The sequence below is a fragment of the Acanthopagrus latus genome, chromosome 16 (assembly GCF_904848185.1).
Source record: "Acanthopagrus latus isolate v.2019 chromosome 16, fAcaLat1.1, whole genome shotgun sequence".
Classification (NCBI taxonomy): domain Eukaryota; kingdom Metazoa; phylum Chordata; class Actinopteri; order Spariformes; family Sparidae; genus Acanthopagrus; species Acanthopagrus latus.
In genome coordinates this window covers 6,347,144-6,374,431 of record NC_051054.1, presented here as the reverse complement: position 1 = coordinate 6,374,431, position 27,288 = coordinate 6,347,144, and the positions used below count along the sequence as shown (strand labels likewise).

General features: G+C 43.6%; 3 protein-coding genes across 7 annotated transcripts; all 3 read left to right on the top strand.

The window, feature by feature from the left end:
- The first annotated feature begins 224 nt into the window (after positions 1-224).
- Positions 225-14,486, top strand: LOC119005221 (protein FAM163A-like). 5 transcript variants are annotated; one of them, XM_037072799.1, is made up of 7 exons: positions 1,778-2,270; positions 2,918-2,969; positions 10,228-10,333; positions 11,100-11,126; positions 11,356-11,379; positions 11,540-11,654; positions 12,268-14,486. In XM_037072799.1, exons 6-7 carry the CDS (start codon positions 11,562-11,564, stop codon positions 12,643-12,645), a joined length of 471 nt encoding a protein of 156 aa, XP_036928694.1. In that variant the 5' UTR covers positions 1,778-2,270; positions 2,918-2,969; positions 10,228-10,333; positions 11,100-11,126; positions 11,356-11,379; positions 11,540-11,561; the 3' UTR covers positions 12,646-14,486. The 5 variants fall into 5 exon arrangements, with proteins under 5 accessions (XP_036928695.1, XP_036928696.1, XP_036928694.1 ...); XM_037072798.1 differs by having other exon boundaries at positions 11,064-11,126; XM_037072797.1 differs by lacking the exon at positions 11,100-11,126 and having other exon boundaries at positions 1,782-2,078; positions 2,155-2,270.
- Positions 14,487-18,631: 4,145 nt separating this feature from the next.
- On the top strand, positions 18,632-23,733 carry LOC119005197 (rab GTPase-activating protein 1-like). Its single transcript, XM_037072757.1, has 8 exons — positions 18,632-18,953; positions 20,175-20,255; positions 20,426-20,536; positions 20,847-20,951; positions 21,373-21,456; positions 21,557-21,628; positions 21,833-22,090; positions 23,212-23,733. Exons 1-8 carry the CDS (start codon positions 18,843-18,845, stop codon positions 23,440-23,442), a joined length of 1,053 nt encoding a protein of 350 aa, XP_036928652.1. The 5' UTR covers positions 18,632-18,842; the 3' UTR covers positions 23,443-23,733.
- A 187-nt stretch (positions 23,734-23,920) lies between these two features.
- On the top strand, positions 23,921-27,216 carry ebi3 (Epstein-Barr virus induced 3). The gene is made up of 6 exons (XM_037072759.1): positions 23,921-24,235; positions 25,499-25,613; positions 25,745-25,844; positions 26,219-26,336; positions 26,447-26,610; positions 27,034-27,216. The coding sequence occupies exons 1-6, from the start codon at positions 24,133-24,135 to the stop codon at positions 27,187-27,189; spliced, it is 756 nt and encodes a 251-aa protein (XP_036928654.1). The 5' UTR covers positions 23,921-24,132; the 3' UTR covers positions 27,190-27,216.
- Positions 27,217-27,288: the final 72 nt, after the last annotated feature.

Sequence of the window (27,288 nt, the reverse complement as noted above, 5' to 3'; positions counted from 1 at the left end):
TCACGAGCAGCATTGCCAGTAAATTAACTCAGCCTGCGCTGTCAACACTAACCGGTGGCCCCACGCTAAGAAAGGCTTTGTGACTTTGTCCCGGAGAGTTTGCGCTCGTGCTGTGCCCTACTGTCAGAAGCCATTCTCGCTCATTCGCTCTCTGTCTCCATCTCTTACGCTGAGTACATACGCGAGGAGAGGAAGCGTGTCTCAAATGCATGCAGACAAGCTTGCCCGTGAATCAGAGAAGATTAGATTTGTCTAGCGCTCGCACACACACACACGCTCCCCACTTCACCCCGTGTAAACTTTCCACCGCTACACTCTGTGTCATTCCCGTTGTCATTCTAATTTCATCTGAGGATCCCCGCCAAGGCAATAATGAACTCGAGTCATGAGGCAGGGGCCCATGCTGAGTGCCTGTGAGTCGTTTTCATGCGCAAGTGCAGCCGAGTGGATGAGCAAAGGGGGGAGCTAAATGGAGGAAAAGCCGGTGTTAAAGAGAGAGGCTGGCCAGGTTTTTTTTTTTTTTTTCCTTTTACGCATGTTGTTTGTGTGCCGTGTGTGTTTCCGCGTGCCGTGTAGAAACATTGAGCTGGTTTTAAATTAACCAGTGCAGCGGGGCGTATCATCTAAGCCGCTGTAATGTGTCGACTCCTTTATTCAATTTGAGCTGTAATCTTAGAGCTCCCCACTGGCCTGCCTTCATCAGCCCCCTGCCACAAAGCTAGCTTAACACAGACCAGAGACGCACACAAGGCAGAGGCACGCTGGGGAGATGAGCCACTTTTCTGGATCAAGATTATACTTAAACAAATGTAGCCGGGGATAAATCTCCTCATTATGTAGGGGGGGGGTGTTATGGTCAAGAATGGCTCCTGTTTGCAGGAGTAGCGTGAGGCGGTCGAGCTCCGTTTGCTTCTGGGGGAAATTAGACAAGATGAGGATAGCGTGGTGAAGGTTTTATGAAATAATCCTTTAACTGCATGAATCTGAGGTGAAGAGATGATCGACCTCTTCAGATCGTTAACTTCAGCAGCACAGGCGGCCGTGTGGAGGGCAAAATCTGAAATTTAAAGGAAAAGTTCACCCAAAAAATGAAACAGGAGTCGCAGTTTGTCAGGCGTAATCCAAGTCCCCTGACGATTCATGATAACAAATTGATTTAAACTGCTAAACTATAAGCGTTAGCACTCTGAAGAGGGTCTTTCAAAATCAATTTCTAATCATGAGGCTTCTAGACACTTGGATTACGCCAGACGAGCTGCATGGAGCCACTTTGTGAGTTTCTTTAAGTGATTTTCTTACAATCCAAAATAAGTCCCCATCTGCTTCAGCTGTTTAGGAGAACGCTGTGTTGCCGTCACGCTGCAGAAATGTTTTGTCAAGGATGAAACTTCACCCGACTCTCCACCGGCATGAGGGCGAGTAGATGACGACTGCATTTTTCATTCTCGGGTGAACTTTTCCTTTAAGCACCAACAGCTTCAACTCCCCCTCTAAAACAATATAATACTTTAAATCTGTTGTGTGCACTTCTAACTACTGCCTTCTGTGGTATTGTTTTCAGGGTTTTTGTTTTTTTTTTGTCATGATATCTCAAAAACTCATGAAATCTAGCGGGCAGGGACGTCTCTTGTTATGAGATCTCTGCCACCAGGAGGCTCACTGGAAGTTCCAGGTTCCAGATTTCAGAGTCAGGAGAACTAAATAACTCACTCAGCGCGTTATTCCAGCAGGTTTTCATCTCTGGCTGGTGACGAGCCCCCCTGTCCCCCCCAACACCACCTTTCATCCACCCTGTAAAGTGATATCACGCGGGTTACAGCTGAAGCAGTTGCCCCTCTTTTGCTGCTCTACCCACCCCGCCCCACCGGGACCGGCAGGCAGCTTGTGCCAAACCGATCCCCCCGCCCCCCCTCCGGGGCGCCGCGCTGAGGACGCGGCCGTGCCGAGGCGATGACGCGCAGCTGCCGGACCGCCGCCTCGTCTCCAGCGCTCCACAGAGGAGGAAGGGGCGGAGGAGGAGGAGGAGGAGGAGGATACCATGAGATTTCCCACAGGCCCCTCGCTGCTGGCACCTGGCTGTGAGTGAACCGGGGGGGTGGTGGTGGACGAGGGGAGAACCGACGGCGGATAATGACGTGATGGTTCCGGTTGTAGCGCGTCTTTAATGACCGGCGCTGGAGAGGAGAGGAGCGGAGTTTATCGTGTGTGGAGCCGACACTCGGACCGCAGCTCTCTCAAACAGGTTGCCGAGATTTCCTTCAGTGTTCAAGGTAAGACACGTCGGGCTCCTGCAGCCGCCCGTCCGTCCGCGCGCCACTCTGCGGCTCTGCGCATCAATTTATCCGCTTAATTGGCTGAGAACGAGGCTAATCAGTGATGTAACAGCTGCCAAATTGACCTCCAGCCGCCAATCCGGCTCAATTATCACCTTTCGTCTGCTAAGAGATCATATAAATATACATAACTGTAGTTCGGACATCAGTTCCAATCATGTGCATCCTTGAATTAAGAGCATAATCTGGTGATCAAATCGGGTTAATGTTCCTTTTTTATTCCTTCCTATGATAATTAATTTAGAGTTGGATGATAAAAGGGAGTTTTAATGACCACAGATCTGCATGATTATGTCCACTTTTACACTGATTTAATCTATAATTCATCCCTGTCTTCCCGTGTGTGTGTGTGTGTGTGTGTGTGTATGTGTGTTGTGAGATTAGTTTCATCCAGTCTGCTGCACTTGAACCACAACTCCAGCAGTTCTCTTGCATGTTTGTGTGAACGTGAGGGCGATTTAACGTGAATGAAGATAACTCCATCAGACGTTGTTCAGGGGCCCGAGGCTCCTCTCCTTGGCATCACCCCCTTACAACTGATGTCATGTCTCTTTTTTTTTTGTTTGTTTGTTCGCTTTTCCCAGGGGGCTTTGCAGCAGAAAAGGGATGCCATCCCCCAGATGGTGACTTCCACAGGTATGGATGTGTTCGGGCATGCTCGCCAGCGTGGTTTCTCTCCGTGCACACTCTGTTTGCAAGACCAGTAAAGGTCAAAAGGGAGGCAGCTGCAGAGTATAAAACCTTTTTTTTTGCCATGAGGCTGTTCATGTGGTGTCTCTGATCTCTGCTCTGCACCTCGGGGATCTTGCTCTGGGCGAACTGTGCGTAACTGAAAGTGTTTCAGCTCTTTTGGGTTTTTAGGTTTTTTTATTTTTTATTTTTGGTTTAACCCCCTCTCCCTCAGTCCACACATCCAGCTTATTCAGCCGTAAGCGATCCAAGACAAATAACACCGAGGTAATTATGACACTGAGAGCAGACCTGAGAGGGTTGTGTGTTGTCATTCACACGGAAAAAACGGATGACTGGTTTTCCGTTTAGACTATTTGAAAATGAAATCATCCACCTCCTCATCCCTCCCTCCCTCCCTTCCAACTCTCTGCTGTCTTTGTTCCCTCCAGCGGCGGGTGTCTCTGTCCTAGATGTGGATGTGTTCCCTCTCCTCACACGCTGAGATGAGTGCTTTCAGGGGCAGGGACGAGGCAGAAAAGTCTCGATTCTACTACCTGGCTAAATCGCCCCGTGATGGAAAAATATTGTTAAGGGGAATGATACTTGAATAATTGAAGCCCCAGGGCTTTAAAATTGCAGGGACTCCGCTGTGATTTTTCCAGCGCAAAAGTCGGAGGGGCCACCTCAACGAAATATTCATATCATTATTTAAGAGTGGATTTATGAGGGAGCCACTCAGGTGCTGCCGCCCTCTCGCTCCGTCTCTTAACTCCCTCGTTATCCACCTCCTGTTGTGGAAACCATCTCTCAGCCTCTCTCTGTTTCTCTCTGTTTCTCTCCCTTTTTTAAAAAAAATGAATTAAAACTCAGCCATATAACGACTCTGCCTCCGTCTAATGTCTTCCCAAATGGGGCCTGAAATTTTGCACAGATGAGTTTCTGCTTCTCAGAAGTCATCTGCCGTACATAAAACACCGCCTCGGTTAAAAAGTTATTCATACGCTGTCTGTTTATCTGCAATAACGCGAGATGGTTTGAAAGATAAAAGACTTCGAGTAGGGCAGTGTGCCAGGAGACGGTTAGATGATTGACATAAAATGATTGTTTTAAAGGTTAAGTGTGTAGGAGTAAGTGATATCTATGGGTGAGTCTGCAAAATACAACCAACTGAATACCCCTCCACTCACCTTCCCTTCTCAAACATGGAGGAGAACAACCCAGTCTCCAAAATAAAAGTCCTTTCGTTTCTTGGTGCCTTCATGCCCTGGGAAGGTTTAGGCACAAAAAACACTTGGTTAGGGTGAGAAAACATCATGTTTTGGCTCAAAATACCTGTTTCAGTCGCCACAAACGCACCTCGAATTTGATGTTCTTAAAAATATCCAGTGGTGTCACTCTTACAAATATTCAAACACCACCTCGAACAGCGTTGGCAGCCTACTCACCAGTAACTCCACCTGCATCACCCCTCCAGATACGACAGTCCTAAACATATAATGTGGACATGATATGACAAATATAGTAAAAATGTCAGTATGGTGCAAATCTGAAAGAATTAAACTGCCAGTTGGCGCTCTATCGATTCAGTGTTTGGTTTATCTGTTCTAAGCTACTGTAGAAACATGGTGATGCTCATTTAAAGGTGACGAAAACACAACAAATTGTATTTTCAGGTGATGATATGCTAATGAAAACACACTTATGCATATATATTTCATTTCTACTAAACAACCCCTGAAGCCATTTATCAAAAGTGGTATATTTCTGTCGCAAATTTTGAGGATTTGCTGGGTTTCTCTGTTGGATTTAATTGTAAATGGGTTTCAAGTATTTTCGAGCGTCGCTTTGGGCTCGGAGAAATCATGAAGCCAGATTTTTCTCTGGTTTTTTTCTGAGGTGGAGTGCGGAGACAGATGGCTGAGCACAAAGACTAGAGACAGAAACTCAGTTTTCGTCCAAAGTTCTGAAAACGTTTCTTGGCCGTGCTCAGCGAGCCGCTTCAACCTAGTCGCCGAAATAATAGTTGGCATTGTCCATTTTTTGCAAAACAATGGATATGCTGATACTGATTGCCTGATTGATCTTTTATATTTTAGTTTTCAGTTTCATCTTGTGTGGCAGTGCTGGTGCAGTTAGGTTTAGGCACAAAAACCACTTGGTCAGGGTTATGAAAAGGTCATGTTTGGGCGCAACATCCCTGTTTCGTTGGTTGAAACAAATCCTTGAAGTGGTTTCGAGCAGTCGTCTCTTCCTTGGCAGCCGTCCTGCCGAGCTGTCCACTGGGCTGACCTCTCTCTGCAGGACTCTCACTGCTCTTGGCTGAGAGATAAGGGGGATTTTGTCAGCTTGTACAGAGCCTGACTAGCTTTTCTTCCTCCAGTCTTTACACTAAGCTAAGCTAAGCTAAGCTAACCAACTGCTGCCTGCTGTTTCATACTGTAAGACTAGCAACCTCTCATGTAACTCCCGGCAAGAAACCCTATAAGTGTATTTCCCAGAGTGTCGGACTGTTCCCTCAACTTTTTAGATAAAGTTGTGCTCGCTAATTAACTTTCCCTATCAGAGCTCGTCTAATTTTTCATGCTTCACTTCGGCCTCGCATGGGAGGAAAAAAAAAGGCCTCTTAATTTCACAACTGGAATCATCACCACCACATCAGCAGCCCACATGAAACTTCCGTGCAGCGTTTCTTTTTTTTTTTTTACCTCTCCAACTTTCGATCACGGGGGGGATGTGTGTTCGCTGGTGGTTGTGTAAGATGGCCGGTGTGTGTTCAGCGCTCGCTCGTGTGTGTGTCTCTGTGCGTTGGCATTTAGCTGACTGTGAGCGTCGTTTCATTTCCCACAGAGAAAACAAATTAAAATATGACACCTCTCTCAGCTGCCTCTCATCTCCCGCTTTTCACTGTGTCGAGAGACGACGAAAACCGCTAAATATAGTACCGCGAGTGGAGGGTGAAACCTCTCCACCCCGCTCAATGTTCATAACGTTGCGAGGGTCGAAGGTAGATGGTGATGTAGCTCGAGCAAAGGCGTAATCAGCCCACCAATCAACTTGATTTTTGAATGTGAAGGAGAGCGAGGCACGGCCGGGAGAGAGCTCTTCTTTTAATCCTGAGCGTTTGAGTCACAGGCTCATAATCACGTGACACATAATCATCCCTCTTTTTGTTAATAAGGTGGCAGAGTATTATATTATTTTCATTGTCAGTTAATATTTGGATTGTATTCTCATTGAATCAAGTTGTTTTTTCATCTATGAAGTGTGATAAAATGGTTCAGACTGTCCGTGATGACGTCGAATGTTTTATTTGCCCAAAACCCAAAGATGTTCAGTTTACTGTCACAGAGGAAAGAAACCAGCAAATATCCACAGTTAAGAAGCTGCAGTCAGATAATTTAACCTTTTTTCTTTCATGGATGATCAGTTGTTTCAGTTCTAGTATATTATTTTTATGCTACAGGCATCAATATATCTTTTATAGAGCTTTTTATTGATTGATTGCCCAAATTGCTTACTGACCTACAAACCTTAAAGATATCCAGTTTGTTTTCATGTAAGACCCACATCTGAACCACACAGTGTTCACTGTTTTTTGCTTGGAAACATGACTGGAGTAATGAATCATGTTCGTTAACTAATCAGTAAGTCGACTAATCAATCAGCTCCACTGTCGTATCCATTAAGCTGTGTGACTGGTGCTGAAGAATAAATGATTAAGAGTCGGTAAAATAATCACACAAACACAATATTTCTGCAGTATTGCGAGTTGTTGGGTGTTTCATAACGTGACTGGAGCTCATCTTAGAAAATTCAGCAGTAAAATTACTTTTACTTCCCAACTTATGAAGCCTCACTCTCCCACACACACACACACACACACACACACACACACACACGCACACATGCACACACACACCAACCTGCTTAGCATTGCTGTTGTGCTTCAGTCAAAATCCCTACAAATCTCAGAGATACACAAGAGATACACATTTGTCTTGTACATCGAAGAACTGCCAACACACGCACACACACACACACACACACACACACACACAGTCTCGAGTCCTCTGGTCACCAGGGAGTCGTACACATAATTACTTAAAGCAGCTTTTGTCTGGTGGAAATCAGACGCCTGTTGCCTCCTCTGAGACCTCCTGATCCTGTTCATCCCTGTCGCTCGTCCAAGTCAGCAACTGACGGGATTTTCTGGCAGATCCCTCCGACTCCTTTCAGGGATTGTTTTGAGACCTCGGAGGGTTGTTGAATTTGTGCTTTGTGTGCGTGTCTCTCCCAGTCATATCACACAGCTCTGGAAGTCATATATGAACTGCGCTGGTTAAGAAACCGTGACAGCATTAAGAGTACGAGTCTCCAAACCTCTTGTCACTTGGCGTCTTTGTCTCTCCAGTCTGTTGGAAACTCTCCAATCTGAGGCTTTTTACCTCGACGCTCCCTTTCTCGCATAATTTGGTCGCATGGTAGTCAGAATGACTTATTTTTTGGGGGCGTCTGGAGAGATTCCATTGCTGTGTCCGTGTTGATATACATCAGAGGAGCCTGCATTTTTAAAAAAAAAAAAAGGGAAAATTGCTATAGCGGCTCAACGTGAAAAGCAGAAGAGGAGGGAGGAGGATGATGTACAGTGTAAAAGTGGAGGAGTGAATGAGAGGGGGAGAAATGAGGACTGAGGAGGGATGAGATAACGAGCTGGGGAGGGAGGAGATGGAGAAACGGGGAGCAGGAGAGAGACTTCACATCGCTTTTAACAACATTATCGTGGCCCGTGGTGTATATAATTTAGTACGATGACGCAATGGAAGAAGCCGCATCGAGCGAGCTGTCCAAGAGAGAGAGAAGGCTCACACACACACACACACACACACACACACACACACACACACACACACACTTGCCTCTGAGCTTCAGTCAAAGATTTATGCGCGTTCAATGTTAAATGATAAAGATTTATGATCCCAAACCCTGTGAGGGATTTTTAAGAAGCCCATAGGGAACAACAGAACAGAATCTACCTCACTCCAACATTTGTTTCTACCTCCTCCTGGCTGAGATGTGACACAACACAAGCACCAGAACATTTATTAAAAAAAAAACCAAAAAAAAAACCAAAAAAAAAAACCTTTTCATTAGGCAGCAAGACTAAAACTCACAGCAAATTACAGCCTCAGAAAGCTTCATAGCGTCTCCAGAAATTACATTAATACGCCAGTAATGAGAAATAAGCTTGACAAATTTTTTTTTTTTTCCGTCAGTTTAATTGGGATAATTAAATGTTATTCCTCCGCCGAGAAATATCTGGATGTTTCAGTTAATCAACTCGAACAGTAGATAAACAAAGTCGCCTGGTGTTGTAATTACCATAATGGCAGTGCTCAAAAATGGATAACTCAACCGTATAAATTAGTTCAAATTAATGTCAAAATTGTGCAGTTTTTTTTTTTTTACGTAGCGAGATATAAAAAGGTCATCCTCTCACAGCGTGTTAATATTTAGATTATGTGCCAGGAGACGTCGGCAGATAGCTTATTGAGGGCTTTCTGTCTGATGGACCACTTCGTCAGGTCTTATTTGAGACCGGTGGTACATTTGCGGAGATAATTATGAGTGCAGACTCTTGATTTCTTCTTATTTACTCTGTGTTTTGTCCCCTTGCTCCTGTGAGACTCAGCCAATCAGAGCTATTTGTTAAAGGTCATTTACCTGGTTTGCAGAGCGAACACAGGAGGAACACAGAAGTGATGATGCAGAGCGCGTTCCTGCATGATCGACGTATTTCCCTCCGCGTACGTCAGATATCTCATGTGTCTTATATGTTCTCAAAGGTCTAATTTAACGAATCTCCAACATCTCAACAACCTAATTTAATAGCTTATGTAAGTCAGTAAATAATAACAAATGATAAATGTATTGAAATTATGTCATTAATTAAAAGTCAGACATGTTTTTTCAGACATTTTTACAAAATTACAACTCTAAATATACTGATCACGCAAAGCCCTTTACTCTCACACACTGATGTTTAAGGCGCCAACTGCTCATCAGGAGCAATGTGGGGTCCAGTATCTTGCTCAAGGACACCTCGACATGCAGCTGAGGGGAGCCAGGATTCAAAGCAGCGACCTTCTGATTACTAGACTCTACCTCCTGAGCTATAGCTCCCCTCAAAAGAAGTGGAAAGACAAAACCGGAAGCCTCCTGATGCAGAACGAATGACTGTTCTGTCTAACGTGCTTCTTCTCTCCGATTGATTTTAACAGGATACATTTCAACAAAGATCTCCTGTGGCAGGTTGCAGGCCGACCCCGCCCCCCCAAATATTGTGAAAAATAACTCGCACCAAGAAATATTAACTCCCAGATGAAAATGCTTTGCTCTCCATCAGCTCTCTCTCATTTAAAGCTTTCTGCTGCTGCTGATAGAGAACATATAAGAACATATAATCGTCTCCGTGCTGTGAACACATGTTGACTGTGTCGGTTGAGTCCTGTGTCAGTATCCAGGAGATCACAGGATGACAATTACCCAGGCTGCTCTGAGAGGGAGCTTTTTTTTTTTCTTTTTTGAATCAGTCGCAGTGACACGAAACGCACGTACGAATCAGGTTTAGTATTCAGAAACTGTCCCAGCACAGATGCATACAATATACCGGGCCATATGGCGAGCGCACACAGTCGGTACCGCCGCATTCAGTATGCTAATCCGGCTCCATCCCCAAACGTCTTTTAGCCGTCCAAAGTGCTCCTGTTGGAAATCGCTCACACTCCAGCGCTGTTGCTCTGCACATCGTGAGTCTAATCATGTTCCATTTGTTGCTTATATCTGCGGGACACATTGTGAAATCAGATTCCATATGAAGCAGTGGGTGTGATGTGCTGAAACAACTATCTGATTAATCTGACATTTATGATACGTTCAGTCCCACAGCCACAGCCAGCCACATGCTGGTTCCACGCATCGAGGAAATGTACTTAAACTTCTCTGTTTTCGTCCCGTTTATCGAGCTAAACAAGCATTTTGAAGTTTACTTTACGCTCTGATTGCTTCTAGCAGACGCCAATCATTATTTTTGACATTTCAAAGGCTGAAATAACGCTTGATTAATCTGAGAAACCACCAGGATCCACACTGACATTAATCATTATCTGCTGGACTGTATTTCTTTTTATCTTCCACTGACAGGCGCCTCTTTCTCTCCCTGCAGGAGTTCCAGCGAGAGGAGGCTTTCTGAGAGGAACACTCTGCAGGCCTGTCATGGTTCCCGACCTCCTCGCACTCCTCCGGCTCTGCGTCCCCCGCTGTCTTCTAATGTAAGTGTCCATCTCTATTAGAGCTCAGCCGCCGCTCGCCTCATCAAGGGAGCGAAATAACTCTCCTCCACGCGTTAAAAAAAACTGAAACAGCATATTGCGAGGCACGAGGACGGACCTGAGGGCAACGAATTTAAGAAACGGTTTAATATTCAGGGAAACAAGATTATGCAAGAGCTTCAAGCACATCCTGACACTTAACTGGAACCAGCATGCTCCATAGTGACGGGATGCTGATCCTCTTTCTTAGATCGACTGGTGCAGCATGTCATTCATTCATCAACATGTTGGTTAGTGACTTTATTGAGTGAACAAAACAAACCCTGCTATTATTTCTAAAGCCTTGAAAATCACACCGGTGCGTCAGTCCTGTCAATTACGCTCACCTGCTGGCTGCACCTTTAATCCTTGCCAGTATTTTTGTCATCGTGCATCTTCTTTGTTCAACACCAAAGCCACACAATTATGCAAACAAACTGACCAATGGAGGAAGAGTTACACCCCCAACGTCCTGTGCTATACTAAGTAAAATAACCTTTTTTGTCAATGGAGTTTGGTGGCTTCGAAGAGAGTGGACCCCAAAACCCGTCAACAACAGGCCCCGGCTTGTACAACTGCTTTTAAATAAGCAGAATTGATCATGTTTGGTGTACCAGCTATGGATTTGTAGTTCTTTTTACCAAATATCCAGATTTCTCAGTCTTTCTGGTCAGCTTCTCTTTCTCCTCAGCACTCTCTGAACAATGTGATGTAAATGTGGCCTCAGCACACAAACAGGAGTGGTATCGATCCGGTGAGTGATGTTCATCCCTCCTGTAGTTTTCTCCTAAATCTACATAAACGAGCTGCAGACCCGTTCTGTAGATTCTGTTTCATTCTCCGTCTGCATCTGCGAGTCCTGAAGCAAACCCAGCTGTCTTATAACAGCTGCATGATGAGTTACAACATGTTTCATCAGTTGAGGTTACATCACGACGTTACACAAAATGTACTAATTCAGTCTTCATTGCTTATCTTCGCAGGCGCTATAGAAACCTTTGTTGGACGTGAGTACGCTGAATATTTCTGCAGTAAATTTTTCAGTTTTGGTCTCGAGAGCAGCTGAAATCCAGATGTCTAATAAGCTTGGCTTTTTTTTCCCAAACACTCTCTCTCTCTCTCTCTCTCTCTCTCTCTTGCTTTCATCTCTGTCTCCCTCCTCTGAAGGGTTTGATGGAGAGCTGGTCGAATGTCAGCGGGAACTATTGTTATATCCGGAGGAATTCTCGCCGGAGTGATACTGCTGTGCATCGTAGCAGTGCTCTGTTACTGTAGACTCCAGGTATCACTGTGTCACCGAGCACGTGTGTGTGTGTGTGTGTGTGTGTGTGTGTGTGTGTGTGTGTGTGTGTGTGTGTGTGTGTGTGTGTGTGTGTGTGTGTGTGTGTGTGTGTGTGTGCTGCAGTCATTTTGAAAGCAGAACAATGCGACAGAGGAGGACTCGGCTTTTTGTGTTGGTGATAACGGGCTGTTGGACCGTCATGCTTTCAGTCCAGTGGGACATTTTCCAGGCAGCCAGAGTAAGAGGCCATCAGAACAATGGCCGATCCCCAGTGGGGAAGCGAGGAAGCGGCCAACATACCAGCACCTCTGAAGCCCACTTATTAACGTGCTTTATCTTATTCGTTAAAATGTCACACACACAGAACTGTAAGAAGGACAATTCATGGTTTTAGATGTAAGCCAAGTCGCCGCCTCGCTGTAGCTTTGTATTTAACACACCGACATGAGAGTCATTTCAATCCTCTTATCTAACTCTTGGCCAGAAAAGAAAATGAGCTTAAATCCCACAATGTGAAATGTTCCTTTAACAGCCCTTGATGTCTGAAATACAGCATGTATTACAGAACTGCACCTCAGCACCTCCTTCTCGTCTCCTCTCTCTCCCTCCGCAGTATTACTGCTGTAAGAAGAATGATTCTGAGGTGGACGTGGGCTCTGTGGCGGGAGCCGACCCTCTCTCACACTTCCCCTGCAACGCCTGCAACGCCCTCGCCATGGACGGCACGGCCATCAGCCCCGTCTCTCTGGACCAGCTGGAGACGGGTTCGCACCACAACCACTGCCCGACCTGTTCGCCGTACTCCGTCCGCTCCGGACACACAGACAACATGCGCAACGGAGGCGAGCGTCTGGGCTTCCACACCTACTACGAGAACCCGTCCGTCTCCCTGCCGCTGTCCGCCAACCCGCAGGGCTCCTCCCCTCTGAGTTTCTACGGCCCCTCGGACATGTTTCCTCCCCCGCCGCGCCCCTACAGCACCGTGGTCTGACCTCTGCTGCACCAGAAACACACACAGAAAACTGAAAACACACACAACACTCACACACAGCACATGACCTTTTTGTTCGAGACTAAATTCAGGTGATGGATTTAAGATACAGCACAATTACACACACACACACACACACACACCAACATTACCGCACATGCTCCCTCCTGCCACAGACTCATTCATCCAAGAGTGGGGGGCGGGTGACCCAAAAACTGAGCCTCCGTGTGGGCACCACATCCTTGGACCGGGCCCACGAGGAGCTGCAGACATCAGCAATAAATGATGTTTTATCAGCAGGGACATGGTACAGAACTCAAGTGCTTCTCAAACAACACGTGCTACTAAAATGTGTCTTTGCTGGTCGGATCTCAGCTGTGAGCCGATCGACGTTCAGATGCTCAGCACATCTGGACTGATGCAGACTGTAGCGTGGACACAAAATGGTTTCCAGAGAGTCGAGTCAGTTTCCTCGTGTGGGTGCTGCAGATCAACTGTTCCCAAAACACTTTGATTAATATATGATAAATCAATAGTTGATTTAACTTTAGTTTAATTGTGCTTCACCGTTGAGTTACGACTTTAATGCACAACTGTAACATTTATCAGTGAGAGTTATTATAACGCGTTACTGCCAAGCTTATGACCAATTAATGATTAAAAGCTTCTGAAATTAAAACGATTGATGTGCACAGACCCGAACAGATTAGATGAAATCACAAGACATCGGTTTGGGTCATTAATTTAACAAAACTAACTAACTTAATTTATTTAGAAGTTTTCTAGATGTAACTATGTAATTTAGTATCAATCATAGGAATAATAGAGATGAACTGGAGAGGAGAAATATAAGCGCTAATAGATATTTATCGATTACTTATAGATTATTGATAACTTTGTTGCCCATACACACTGTGTTATATTGTATTCTTGCCTATTTATATGTTTTGCACATTCAGTTGAGCTGCTAACACTGACTAAAATAACTCTGCAGTAAAGTAGGATTGATTGATTAGACGTGTAATTGAACACAGACTCTGTTACCCTGTAATTAGCACCAAATTGAATAGAGCTTTTAGGAAACCTAGTGGGAAAGTATTAGGAGAGTATTTGTTAATTATAGACTCATAGAATAAAAACAAAGTGTCTGTTATTAACAAGAGACACTAACACATTCTTAATATACAGGACTTCGGTTAGATTACAGTAGACGTGCAAGCACAACAAAGTTCAGCGCCGTGTCAGACTGAAGCCGACAAATGTCAAGTTAGAAAACAAAAGAAGATGGTTCTGGTGTGCCAGACCGATGGACCAGTTGATTTGCCTTCGTAAAAACACCTTAGATAAGATTATATTTTAAGCCCAGACATAGGAAGGGTCGATATTTTATTCTATGTTTGTCTTTCAGCACCAACCCTGAAATAAAACAAGAGCTGGGAAGTGACATCTGGAGAATAACTGCAATGGCAGCTGCTCGCTGTCGTCTCCGAGGCGTGGAAGAAACGAAAAATTAATTGGCAAAAAAAAAAAACTGGAGGTGATGAAAATGGATGTGAAGTGAAATGCGGAGTGATAAATTATGAGGTGATTTGATTCATTTAAAGGAACAGACTCTATTAAGCGCTCGCCTGGAGGTTGCAGACGCGAGCTTGTGACCTCACGCGTCGGAAAAGTTAAACGATTTTTTATTAAAACGCACGCAGCCGCGATGTGATGAAAACAGACACTTTGGGTGGAAGCGACGACAGATTGCTCGCTGGAAACAATAAAAATGTGGGTTTGGTGTTGTGAGCGATGAGCAGAGCACACTGTCACCAATAAAACGTCAAGAAAGCAACATACATTTGTCTCGTCCGTAATTAATTTGGAAGCATTCTTATCACTTCCAGTTGCTCACATGCTTGCGGCCACTCTTGGGAAATGACAAACGGCATTTTTTTTTTCTGGGAAGATGATAAAATTTGACCACATCAGCTGTTTTAATCAAATTGACTCAATTAATCAAATCACTTGATTGTTTATCACTCCTTTTTTTTTTCCTTCCACATGGACTTTTCATCATCTCTGTGTTGTGTTGTTGCTTGGTCAGCATGAATATATCGAGCTATGTGATGGAAGAAGACCAGCGCGTCTTTAGTTTCTGTTCTTCTCCGCAGCGTTGCTTCCCTTCCCACATTCCTGTCGCCGCTGTTAAAGTGAAACTCTCGCCAAAATGCAACCTAGGCTTTATTTGTGAACATACATGAGTCAAACCTTTGTGTAAAAGCAAATTTATGACGAAAGAGGCACTTTTAAGATTGACCGTATTTTCGTTTTTCGGCTCAAACTCATTTTCAGTGGGAGTGCATGGGGCACTTTTACGCTAGCATCAAAATCGCTATTTTTAAAACACAAAGAAGCCTCGACACAACATGAAACTTTGCTCGTGGTATCACCAGCGTCTCTACATACAGCTCAGCTGATCCACATACACTCGACCCAGACGTGACGATCCCCGAGTACGTCTGGGCTGCCATGACGACGGCTAGAGGAAGAAGCTAATGCTAACGTGAGTAGTTCAAAAACTTTCTTTTTAGTAAACTCCGTGTACACAAACATTGTTCTCAGTGCTGGTGTTCATGTGTAGAGACCCTGGTGATACTCCGAGCAAAGTTTCATGTTGTGTCGAGCCTTCTTACTGTTTTAAAAATAGAGATTTTGATGCTAGCATAAAAGAGCCTCATGCACTCCCATTGAACATGAGTTTAAGCCGAAAACGAAAATAAGGTCAATATTAAAAGTCCCTCTTTCATCGTATCTATGCTTTTACACGAAGGTTTGACTCATATACATTCACAAATAAAGCTTTTTGGCGAGAGTTTCACTTTAACTCAGAGTTAGCCTTAGAAACCCCCTCCCCTCCGCCACACTCCCCCTCCAGCTTACTGTACATGAGGGCTAACCGTTTTTTTCCTCTATTAGGATTTGTTGTTTGCTCATGGGGCTTTTTCTCTTTTCTTGTTCCTTCAAATGAAAGACAGGAATAATTCCAAGTGTTTAAATAACGCAGCCATGGGTTGTAATAAGCTGCTCCTCACAGTTTGACCCCTGTACATTTTTTTTTTTTTTTTTTTTCCAGTGAGGATGGGGATTTGTTCTGCTTGCGTCTTCTCTTCTGGTTAACTGTAGTGAAACTCGACCGCTGACAGGAAGTTCGGTTCCGTAGTGTCTTCCGCGCACGTCGATGTATTCAACACGTTCATGTTTACAGGGTGACGAACGAGAGAGCGTCCCTCGGATTTTCGAGGCGTCGCGGGCAGAAACTGTACCATACTTTGTTGATCTTGAAAGCTTTGTATCTTATAAGCCATTATATCTGCTTTACAGTACGGTAACAGTATATGCCTGAATCTATCTATTTTTAAGGGAGTATTGTAGTTTTTATTTTTTTGTCCTGAGGGGACGTCAGGGTTTCAGTGTGTTTTGCTGAGTTTGTGCCATGTGAGTTTTGCGTTCTCTTCGATCATCCTTCCATCTGTTTTTCCAACATGTTGTCAGATACTGTGCAGCAGTTTGGTCGGCGGCCTTAAGCTTCAATCTGTGACGCTCTTCCTGCCCCTCTAGCAGCAGTTTGGTACGTCAGTGGCTTGGCGGTCAAGTTAGCAATAATACATACAACACAACATTCGGTTAAACTTTCATAATAAAGCTTCCTCACCAAAAAGTGTACGTATTATGGCTTGTTATGATTTTTGGACCGGCAGCAGTTTGGTTACGTTCAGGCACTAAAACTTGTTACTTACATACTCTCGGTTCAAGTAACTCGTTAAGTCTCTTAACGTACTTAAAGTTGCATAAGTGACGATTTATGTACGTTAATTTACTTATTTAACGTTGCTTAGGAACAAGTTACTCTTCATTCTTGGTTGATGCTTGGAAAATGTCGCTAGTGTCAAACGGGAGCGTGTTCCCACATTTCTAAGATTTTTTTCTCCAAAATTACACCCTATGTTCCCACATTTCTAACCCCTTTTCCCCCAAATTAGGCCCTATGTTCCACATTTCCTTAAATTAAATTGAAGGGAAATGTAGGAACATAAAACCCAATTTTGAAAATGTCCCAAAAATGTGGGAACATAGGGCCTAATTTTAAGAAAAATCTTAGAAATGTGGGAAGACAGGGCTTGACATAGGGCTGACCCCGTGTCAAGCTAAGAACCACAGGGCCGTTGACCAGACTGATGTATTTTTACGTGTTTCGTGAGTGAGAACAGGCTGTTTTTTTTACGATACTCCAGAAGAACACGGTGAGAAGATATCATACATGTACATTTGGAAGGGGAAAAAAAATTCACTTTGAGATTGTCCTGAAGTTTAGCTTGAAATTGTGAGAAAACATTTAAAAATATGATGATATTTAGTTTAAAAGATTGAGGATTATTAGTTAAAAGCTTTACAGGTGATATTTATTCAGTGTCTTCTCACACCACAGTGTTTCCACCGAGCTGCGAGCTTCATTATCACGTCTCCTCACCACACATCCCCCTCGTTGTTCAGAAGTATGTGCTGAATTATATCCGTAAAAATAACCTTTTCTTTTATTATTATTGTTCATTTAAATGTCCACTCAGCATTGGTGTTTCACTGCCACATAGCTAATACACCCACCCAACAAATATGGTTCTGCATAGTTTGTCCTATGACGACCTGTTTGTTGCACCACCACGATCACCTTTGCTGTATCAGAGCCGACCTGTTATTTTTAGGTTCCCCTTTCTTTGTTCTTGACTGTCGAAAATTGTATTTTTCAGATATTTCTGTATGAAACTAGACTAGGTTTTGGTATATCCCTGATACAGTGAGAGTAAACAAAGAAAACACCAAGTTTCACAAAATGTTCCTTTTTTTTGGAGGAGGAATAAATGTTTATATCTGCCTGGACTTTCTTTGGGTTTGTCTTCACTTAAAAAATGACTCAGGCCGCAGTTGTACAGGATGTTGAAATAGTCAGTTTCTGGGAAGAGGACAGAAATAAGAAAAAGCACCGATATATAGCGGGAAGCATGGGGGGGGACAAAAAAAAATCACAGAGGAACTATAAATCAAAGATAAGTTAAAAGGAGCGACGCGGGAAAAAAAAAAGAGGGAAGTGAGAGCTGGAAAGAATGAAACCAGTCTGTCGTTGGGAAAGAATTCGACGAAACGACTGAATGAGAGACTTCAGGACAAAAGGGAGAAACGGGGAGAAACTCCAGGCGTGATGTGGAAGCGAGACATGAGTTGGTGTCGTTTTACGGGGCGGAGGTGATGAGTCCTCTTTGTCATTCATGCTTCGGTATTCACTTATTCACTTTACCTGCTGGACCCGTCAGGCTGCTCGGCCTGTGGGACAATAATAGACCGACCGGTGCCTGTGTCACACCAACACCCCGGGGCGACATATCACAAATACCTGATCATTTACTGGTCGGCTGTCTGGCAGGTTCACACGGCACCTGTGCCAGCTGTAGTAGTGAGTGTGAACGAAATGAAATGGAGGAAAATGGGTGTCAGATTTAAGAAACATACAGACTGTGAGAGCTCATTATCACCAAAATAAACAGAGGCAGGTATGTGACCTGAGAGGCTGGGCTCATGAACAGGTGCTGTCTGTGTGTGAGAGAGAACAGGTGAGGTGATAAGACAGGTAAGGACTGCCGTGGGCGTGTCTTCGGCTGTTGTTCCTTTACACACACACACACACACACACCTTCAGGTCTCTTATAAACCCTGTTGAGCCTGTTACTGTCCATTTACCTGTGACGCTCACTCCTTCACCTGACACTGTATGGACGAGGCTCTCACTGCTCTTGTTAAATGTTTCAGCGTGGTTAAACCTCACCTGCTGGGGTATCTCTCTCTGGTATTTACCTTTGGACTATAAACAGCGTTTCCTTGTGTCTGGACGACTTGGACTTTGTCCTGACATTTCCTGTTCGTTAACACACACACACACACACACGTGTTGGTCTGACTTCTCGCCTGCATCACTGGAAGGAAAAAACAAGAAGGACACATCTGGCTGAACTCCCTGATCCGCTCAGGATACCAGCAGGGTGTCACAACGCTACTACTTGGACTTCTGCGGTTTGGAAATTGGAAGATTTAACCGGCAAAGGCTGCGGCTGTTTGGGTTTGTGTCAGCGTCAGCAGCTCCTGAGGCTGCATATCCAGGCAAGATGATGGAAGAGGTGTCTGTCATGATGGCGTACGATGCCAACCTGGTGGAGCAGATGAGCGAGGAGGAGATCCTGGCTTCTCTGGTGGAAGAAACAGGACCTAAATTCACAGTAAGACTCACTGTTCCAGGGGTGCATCTGATTGAACTTACTGTAAAGTTACAACAAAGATCAACAGCTGAAACCACAATGACAAAGTAACTATTGATTAGATTCCAAGTAGTTGCATGACTCAAGGAAGGAAATGTTTTTTTTTTCACAAAAGCAACTCTGTCCTGCAAGGCCGTCAACAGCTCTGGTCCAAACTGATCTTACAATTGAAACTGAACTTTTAAATGTTTTATTTTGTGACAAATAGTCTAAAACTTCAGTCTCGCTCTATCCAAGAGGGAAAAGGAAACAATATAAAAATTGCAGAAACAACAAATTTCCCCCCAAAAAACAAAAGCAAACCAACTCTACCTTGGATTTTCTGAGCTGTCCAAACTGTTTCCCAACGTTTAACTTTAACCTGACATCTATACAGCGAGCAGTACAACAGTGTCAGTGTTTATTACCCTTAATTTAACCTATTTCTATTAAGACAAGACCTAGAATATGTGCAATGAGAGCATCTATCTCATCCTAAAAAATAGCTTAACATACATTGTACAATGAAAATAAACTCATTAGATTAAACCTCACAAAACAACATCTCCTTTTCATTTTCATTATTCATCTACCCGTAATCTACTGCACTTTGCCTCTCCGCTATCTACATATTGGTTGATACAAAGACAGTGAGAGTGTCGAATCCACGGGTCAAATAACCACGTAACCACTGTCGTACATTCAACACATTTGGACGGACGCTCAAAAAACTTTGAGGTCTTTTTTTCCCTGTTCAGTTTCGCTGTGAGCGTAGTTTCTGTGGTTTTGCTCGGAAAGATTTTCAGTTGCAAATCAAGAACTTCCTCACTTACTAATATCTGAAGCATAAAGTGATGCTAGCAGAGGCTAACAGCCTGACTGCACACTGCAACACCAAACACAGTCCTCTACAGGACAGATATGATGGGAAATAAAAGGAAATGAATTCTGATTGCTTATTTTAGTTGTTTGAGATATAATAACTGTCATTTCAGCCTCTCCCCTCCCCATCATTCACTTGTGTATCAGGAATTATCACCAGCCACCTTCTCTGCTCTGTCTCATCTTAATTCTCATCCCGATCTCGATCTCTTTTTTGGGACTGTTCTTGATTCGTCGCAGTCATATAGCGCCAGATCTGTTTCTGATTTCTTTTAAATATGTCAGTGCTGTATTTGATTAGCCTCGACTCTCTCCCCTCAGGTCCCGACGAAGAAAGTTAAACTTGGGGAAGGCCGGCTCCAAATAATGGAGGATAAAGAAGACCCCTTGGACAAATACCTGGTCAGACCTCTTTCACATTTCTGTCTTTGAAACTCATCATCAAAGATCAGTTCAATTTTCTTTCCCTCTCTCTGCCTTTGCAAAATGACCTGATTTCCGGAGTTTATATTCCGCAGTGTGCCGCAGACCTTGACAGATGTTTTCTGTGTTTTTTGTTTTTTTGTTTGCAGAAGGAGAACCGTCGGCTGGAGCAGGCCAGCCTCCGTCTGGAGCAGGAGAACGACAACCTCGCCTACAGACTGATCACCAGCAAGGTCGCCCTGAGGAACGCTCTGGACAAGGTGTGATTAGCCGGCGCCCTTCGCAGAAAGGTCGAAATGATTTAATTTAGAAATGCAAACTCACCTTCAGGAGGCTGCATAAACTCCCAAACGTGGAGGGACCTCTTGGGAGTCTGCCAAACTGTAACCTTAAGGAAACTTAAACAAGAAACTCAGCTCAAAATCAGTCAGCTCGTCTTTGCTTGAACTTCTTAAAGGGACAGTACACGCATTTTTCCTCACACCTGTAGTGTTGTGCTGCTTTTTTGTAAGATCACGCAGGCTCGGGCGAAGTTGCACGTGTGTCATAAAGCTGTAACGTTGATTTCAGGCGGAGGACAGAGTGGACGAACTCACCAAAGATGTTCTGCAGAGCAGACATCGACTGCAGGCCACAGAAGAGGAGATGAGAGGGAAGGAGGAGGAAACTGCCATGGTAAGATTTATAATCCGTCTGACAGCAGAACGGTTGGCGGTGCAAACCACTGTACATGTTTTTGACCTGACTGTCAAGCACGTCTGGTAACAAATCACAGCAGTTCTACGCTGCATTTCAACATTTGTAAGCATGACGCCACTGGATATTTTTAAGGAGACCGCAGGACAATTTCCAGCTGTGATTGTTGCACCAAATAACTGATATTTCTTATGGGAATTCAGGACTTCTGGAGCTGATATCTGACTCAAAGTCGGAACATCTCCAGTCGTTTTAGAGGCAGTCATAGAGCATGTTAAGTTTGTGCCTGTACCTGAAAATTAAACCTAAAGAAATGTAAAGTTTGAGCGCACTGATGACTTTATAATTCCTCACTGTCATTATGGGTTGCAAGACTAAAGGATTTCTTCTCCTCTTACAGCTGAAGGAAGTGTTTCGGAGAGAGCTGGAGAAAGCTGAGCAGGAGGTCAGAAGGTCATCCGGCATCATTTCAGACTACAAACAGGTACATACAATCAGATCATGCTTTGTTCTTTATAAAAGATATATATTGATAAAGACTGCGGCGATGATTCACGGGTGTTGACGCTCTTTCTTCGGTTCAGATCTGCTCTCAGCTGACAAACCGTCTGGAGAGGCAGCAGGCCTCCCACAGAGAAGAGTTGGATTCACTGAAGGTGAGAATAGCTCGACTGTCATCCTCCCTTCTTTCATCGCTCCTCAAACTCACGTCGTGCTTCGACTTGAACAACATGTTGTAGGAAGTCTTTTTTTTTTTTACAGCCCTTTCCCAAAAAAGTCCTTTCGTTGCTTATCTTTCTCATGAGGATTCCTTTATAACAGCGGGTGGTTGTCTTCATTCTTATTCTCCACCTTTGCAGAGTGCTCTGAGGACGTGCCCGCGCTGTCAACACGTCATAGATTCAGGCGAACTCGCCGCCACAGCTCAGGACTCAGCAGCTACGGAGGGCCACGGGATGATCGAATCAGGCCAGCGTGAGGACAGTGAGAGCCCCAGAAAAGCAGAGCAGAGGAGGGATGAAGAGGAGAAGGAGTCTCTGAAAGCTCAGATCAGGGAGCTGGAGCAGGAGCTGGCCCAGACCAAACTTCAGATGGTGGAGGCCAAGTGCAAGATTCAGGTGAGAGCAGACCCACATTCAGACGCCGCACTTTCAAAAACACATTCTGGGAATCGAAGTGTGCGACAACCAGATCAAAACACTGCAGAGAATCATGATTCGACACTTTAACATCTACAAAAAAGTAAACGAAACCTCAAACGCACGGTTTTGTACTTGCGGGTACTTTCCAGGGAGCGTATTCACTGCCTGGTTCCTAATTTAACAAACGTATTTCTTTCAACCACATTTTCCAAGGAGAGATCAGCTTCAACTGGAGGAGAATATTCACTGAAGTCAGCAACAGAGAAAGTTTTTTTTTTTTTTTTTTGGCTTATTTGAGCCCAATCGATGTGAAGCACCCTCATTAACTGTGGGCCCGTGTGAAGATGGGAAATAGGACAGGACTCCCCCGAGTGTAGACGCTGAGAGAGCAGCATCCAAGGACTGATTCGCTTCAAGCACATTATTACTTTTATTGTGATTAAAAATGGTTCAAAATTATGTTTCAGCTGCTTTAAAAAAATCACTTTCCCTGTCGTAGTACTTCAATGTACTTAAAATAAATATACAACTGTGCTACACTAAAAAAACAACAATTTCTCTGGGCCATCGAATGTCGCATGTGTAATCTACTTATTCCCCTTTTTTTAAATGACAATTTCCATGCGAATTAAAAAATAAAAAGACATTAAATATAGTAAAAAACACATGTGATTAGCTTCATTTTCGCACAAATCACATGAAATTGAAATGCTGACACCTGCGTATTCCACAACTTAGCACATATTCACATTTTTACATGTAAACTAAAGTTGTAACATGTGAAAATAAAATATCTTCCATTTTTCATCACCAAAAGTCAATAAGAAGCTACTTCTCCTACTTCAAAATGTGCTGTAATCAGTGTATTTGTACCATTTTTCCACACTGTTAGAAGGTAGACTTATTGTATGTGTTGCCTCAAGGAATTCATATTTGCCAAACTTTTGAAAAAAAAACAAGGAATATTAGATTTTTTTAAACTTTTTTTTTAGCACGGTTGCACAAGTATGGACTGAAGCAACCTTGTCATGACCTAAAGTTCCTCTTTTCCCTGCCTCACTTCTAACATGACCCCCACTGTGTTCCTCCTCATACAGGAGCTGGAGCACCAGAAGGGAATCCTGGCCAACGACCTCCAGGAGGCGAAGAACAGCTGGATCAGCAAGGCCTTCACCTCCCTGCGAACGTCGAGCGGAGTCCACGGCATCAGCATTCACCGGGAGGGAGGAGCTCCTGCAGCCGGCTGGAACCTCCACGGCGCCTCGCTCCCCGCCTGGAGCGTCAAGAAGCTGTCGTGGCCCCACAGAGAGAATCGAGACAATGTCTGAACACAACAGATGATATTGCCATGCACAATATGTGTTGTATACCACAGCTGCTATGTGTTGGTTTGTGCACTAGAGGGCGTTCTCCTACACAAAGGCAGTCAGGAGGGGAGAGAGTACCTGGGAGCACCAGCAGCTGCTGCCAGACATGTACTCTCTTGTCTGCTCACCACTTTTACACCCACTGTACACACTGATTAATGTCCTCTGTACATTTGTAAGCTGCATATTTCTGTATATAACCTTTTTATATATATATATATATATATGTAAACAATTTGAATTGTGTAATAAAACAGGTGTGACACTGCCCTGTGTGCTCTTGTGTGTGACGTAAGGAAACCTAACATCATAACATCATCAGCAGAGACGTTGAAGCGGGTCTTTCTGAAGGAGGGTTTCCTGTGACAAACCACGAACACTGTTCCTCTTTCACTATGACCACACCGGCGTTTTAAAGGCCCGATCCACTGCAGCTCAAACACACAGACGCAGGGGGGGGGAAGCAGTCATCACACTGACTATTATCTCTGAACTTTGGCATGCAGTTGTAGAACAGACTGTTAACAGAAGAGACGCAGAGCAAAGAACAGAGAGCAGGAGAGCAGACAAGTCGAGTGTTGGCTGCAATATTTACACTGCCGTTAAGAAGAAACTTCTCTCTGGTAAAAATTTCTCCTGCCTGAAGCACTGATGGCTGCAGCGGTCGGCGGTGTGCGTGTTGCTGTTGCTCTCCTCATGTGTGTTCTTGGAGGACAAGCGCTGGACCTGCTGAGGGCAACTGCAACATCTGGGAGTGAGTACCAATCAAAAACTGGGCAGACAATCAGTATTACTTACTGTTTATCATCTCATCTGGAGAGGGCTTGTTGCATCTTGCTCGAAAAGTTCTTTAAAAGTAATTAATACTGATTATAGATGTTCTAGGTTTTCTAAAAAGCTGATAATCTGGCTGTGTTGCTGCTATTTCACTACTATTCAAATTTGTACATGTGTGCCTTGGGCGATTTTAGAGTCATTATGTTGCCATCATGTCATTATTTTCATGTTATTTTTTGAGATATTTTAATTCATATTGTGACAAACAGATAAGACAATAATAGAACAATAGAAAAACAAATAAACAGTGATATAATATTTAAACAGAACTGTTACAAAGAAGCACAAAAACATTTAAAAAAGGACATAAATCAAATATTTTCTGTATTTTATGATCATATTATGTGATACATACAGTGTAGTGCTTGCTTGTAATAAATGTTAGTTAATAGGTAATAAGAACTCTACAAGATGCTATTAATATTATTATATGTTACACCATAGAAATGTAAATAATTTTATAATAAACATGTTTACTATAAGATGATAAGGCATTTATAAGCACTTAAAATGATCTTTTAACAGTTTATAGAAATGTAAGAGAATTAATAAAAGTGTCTTACAATTGTTGTAACAAACACATTTATTTATTTACCAATTATATATATATTTTTAAACCTTTACTAAAGTTTGTTGCACTTCATAACAGTTGACTTTGTGTTGCACAAGCTTACAAATGAGCAATACATGTGGTTGATAAAATTTGATTTCTTTTATTACTTTTAATTACCACACTTACAGTCTTTAAAGCTTTGAAAACAAAAGTCAGATTATTGGTACAATTGTGAGCATGAATAACAAGGTAACTTCTAAAACCAGTCTGCTTAATTGTTTTAGAAGTATTATTTGAGTATATAAAACTATACTTTTACGTTTTTGTGTTACATTTTAGATTGTAGATTAAATGTAGATTTCAAAATAGACGTCATTAAGGTCAACTTCAGTGTGCTAAAACTAAAATATACTCATTCTATAGTACTGAAAGTAGTAATTCAGTCTACTTCTAAAATCTACTTTTTTGTAAATATATCATAAATGGAAAACCTGTAGCATCATAGACTTTAAACAAGTCTGTGATGCTACAATCAACACTTAATTAGTCTTATTAACAGTTAATAATATCAACAAGCCTCATATAACTCTTAATTGGAGACGTGATGAGTGTAATTTCCTCCCTCAGGTCCTCCTTCTCCTCCCAGGGTGCACTGCTGGTGTTCCAGCTATCCAAACACGACCGTCTGCTCCTGGCCTGAACCCTCTCACTCCCCTCCAGCACTCTACCTCACCACCTACAGGTACACCTGAGACACTGTGCTGACCCCAAACACCTCCAACACCTCTGAGTGAAACACACTCCAGTCGTCGTTAAGAGTCATTAAGGAGCCTCATGTAAATGTAAATGTGTGTGAATGTGTCTGTTTGTCAGCGAGAGACACCAACAGTCGGTCATCAAGCAGTGCCAGCTCATCCAACCCGGCTCTTCGTCCTCGTTCATGATCCCAGCATCGTCGTCCTCGTCCGAACAGGTAACAGTTTTATTTACCTTCATGGCAGATAGACACTCATGATTGTCATGACAGTGGTCATATTCACTGTAACCTCAATCCATATACTGTAAATTTCATTACCAAACTGCTCACGCTTTTGGAAAAACCCCTCAGTCAGACTTCTGGTTACAGTCATGAATGTCCAGAGACCAGAATGAAGTTTGTCTTGTGATTCTGATGTAAGCGGCGCTTCAGTTAAAGATAAGATAAATAAGTTGGTAATGGCGGGAAATCACCCTGGCTCGCATCGTCTCCTGCCTCTCATGACGATGTCTGACTGTATGTTTCGACTGTGATATGAAAAATACTGGGGGAAAAAAAAATCAAAATACTTCTTATTTTCATTCTTTCAGATGTGGTTCTGCCTCCTGCCCAACCTGAAACTTCTCACCGACTACATCATCAACATCACGGCCGTTTCTCCTGGAGGCAGCAGCTCCTATCTGGCAAGTTTCATGTTGGAGGAAATAGGTGAGAACAGCGCTCATGGCGATGAATACGGTGTGATCGGTATTAACAGTGTAATGTGATATCATACTGAAGTGCAAACTGTTTCCCTTCTCTGTCATTTCTGTCTGTAGTGAAACCAGATCCTCCCGTAGACGTCCGGGTTTCCCCTCGCGGCCCTAGAAACCTGCTGGTGGAATGGTCTCCTCCCCCTTCCTGGGCTAACCTGGACATCCTCCCCCTAAAATACCAGATACTGTACCAGTGGGAAAACAGGGGCACCCCAAAGTCTGTCAATGTGAGAATGAGCTTTCATTTAAATACTCCTGGGTGTTAGCGGCAGCAACAGCAGTGTGACTTTCAAAAAATTTTTTTTTAAAATTACCCCGGCTCTTCAGTCAGCCTCAAATTTCTTTAGAAACTCCCATCATCTGTGGAAATCCTCCCCCTTTTCAACAAAACCGAGATAAAAATGTGTTTTTGTGTTTTTTAACATATGGATTTGACAGTATTTCATCTAGTTTCACTTTCATTTACACCATTTGGCAGATTTAGTGACACAGAAATACGACCAATAGAAATGATAAGAAATGCAAATAACTTCTGATGTGACAGTTTGGGAAGTCGGAGCTTCTGGGGAATTGTGTTTTATTTACAAAACTCCAGATGCTGATGGATGACTGTTAAAACCAAAAACTTTTCATGCACTTTTCTCCTCCAGCTGGGTCCGTTCGAGAGCACCAAGGTGGAGCTGAAGGGTCTGATCCCAGGAAGGCCCTACATGTTCCAGGTGTGCGCCAAGGAGCTGCTGGGTCTGGGCCGCTGCAGCGACTGGAGCTCACCTGTGAATATCACCATACCGAGGGCCAAAGTGTAGACGCTCCCTCTCACTTCCTCTTTTCTTTTCTTTTTTTTTACAACTCTCCTTTTAAGCTAGCGGTGACGTTAAACTGCAGACATCGTTGTTGCTCCACCT

Excerpts from the sequence above, each read along its gene's own strand:
- LOC119005221 (XM_037072799.1), top strand. The coding sequence starts at position 11,562 with ATGTCAGCGGGAACTATTGTTATATCCGGAGGAATTCTCGCCGGAGTG. Across the intron at positions 11,655-12,267 it reads TCTGTTACTGTAGACTCCAG|TATTACTGCTGTAAGAAGAA; the intron begins GTATCACTGTGT and ends CTCCCTCCGCAG.
- LOC119005197 (XM_037072757.1), top strand. The coding sequence starts at position 18,843 with ATGATGGAAGAGGTGTCTGTCATGATGGCGTACGATGCCAACCTGGTG. Across the intron at positions 20,952-21,372 it reads AGGAGGAGGAAACTGCCATG|CTGAAGGAAGTGTTTCGGAG; the intron begins GTAAGATTTATA and ends CTCCTCTTACAG. Across the intron at positions 22,091-23,211 it reads AGGCCAAGTGCAAGATTCAG|GAGCTGGAGCACCAGAAGGG; the intron begins GTGAGAGCAGAC and ends CTCCTCATACAG.
- ebi3 (XM_037072759.1), top strand. The coding sequence starts at position 24,133 with ATGGCTGCAGCGGTCGGCGGTGTGCGTGTTGCTGTTGCTCTCCTCATG. Across the intron at positions 24,236-25,498 it reads GGCAACTGCAACATCTGGGA|GTCCTCCTTCTCCTCCCAGG; the intron begins GTGAGTACCAAT and ends TTCCTCCCTCAG. Across the intron at positions 26,337-26,446 it reads TTTCATGTTGGAGGAAATAG|TGAAACCAGATCCTCCCGTA; the intron begins GTGAGAACAGCG and ends TTCTGTCTGTAG.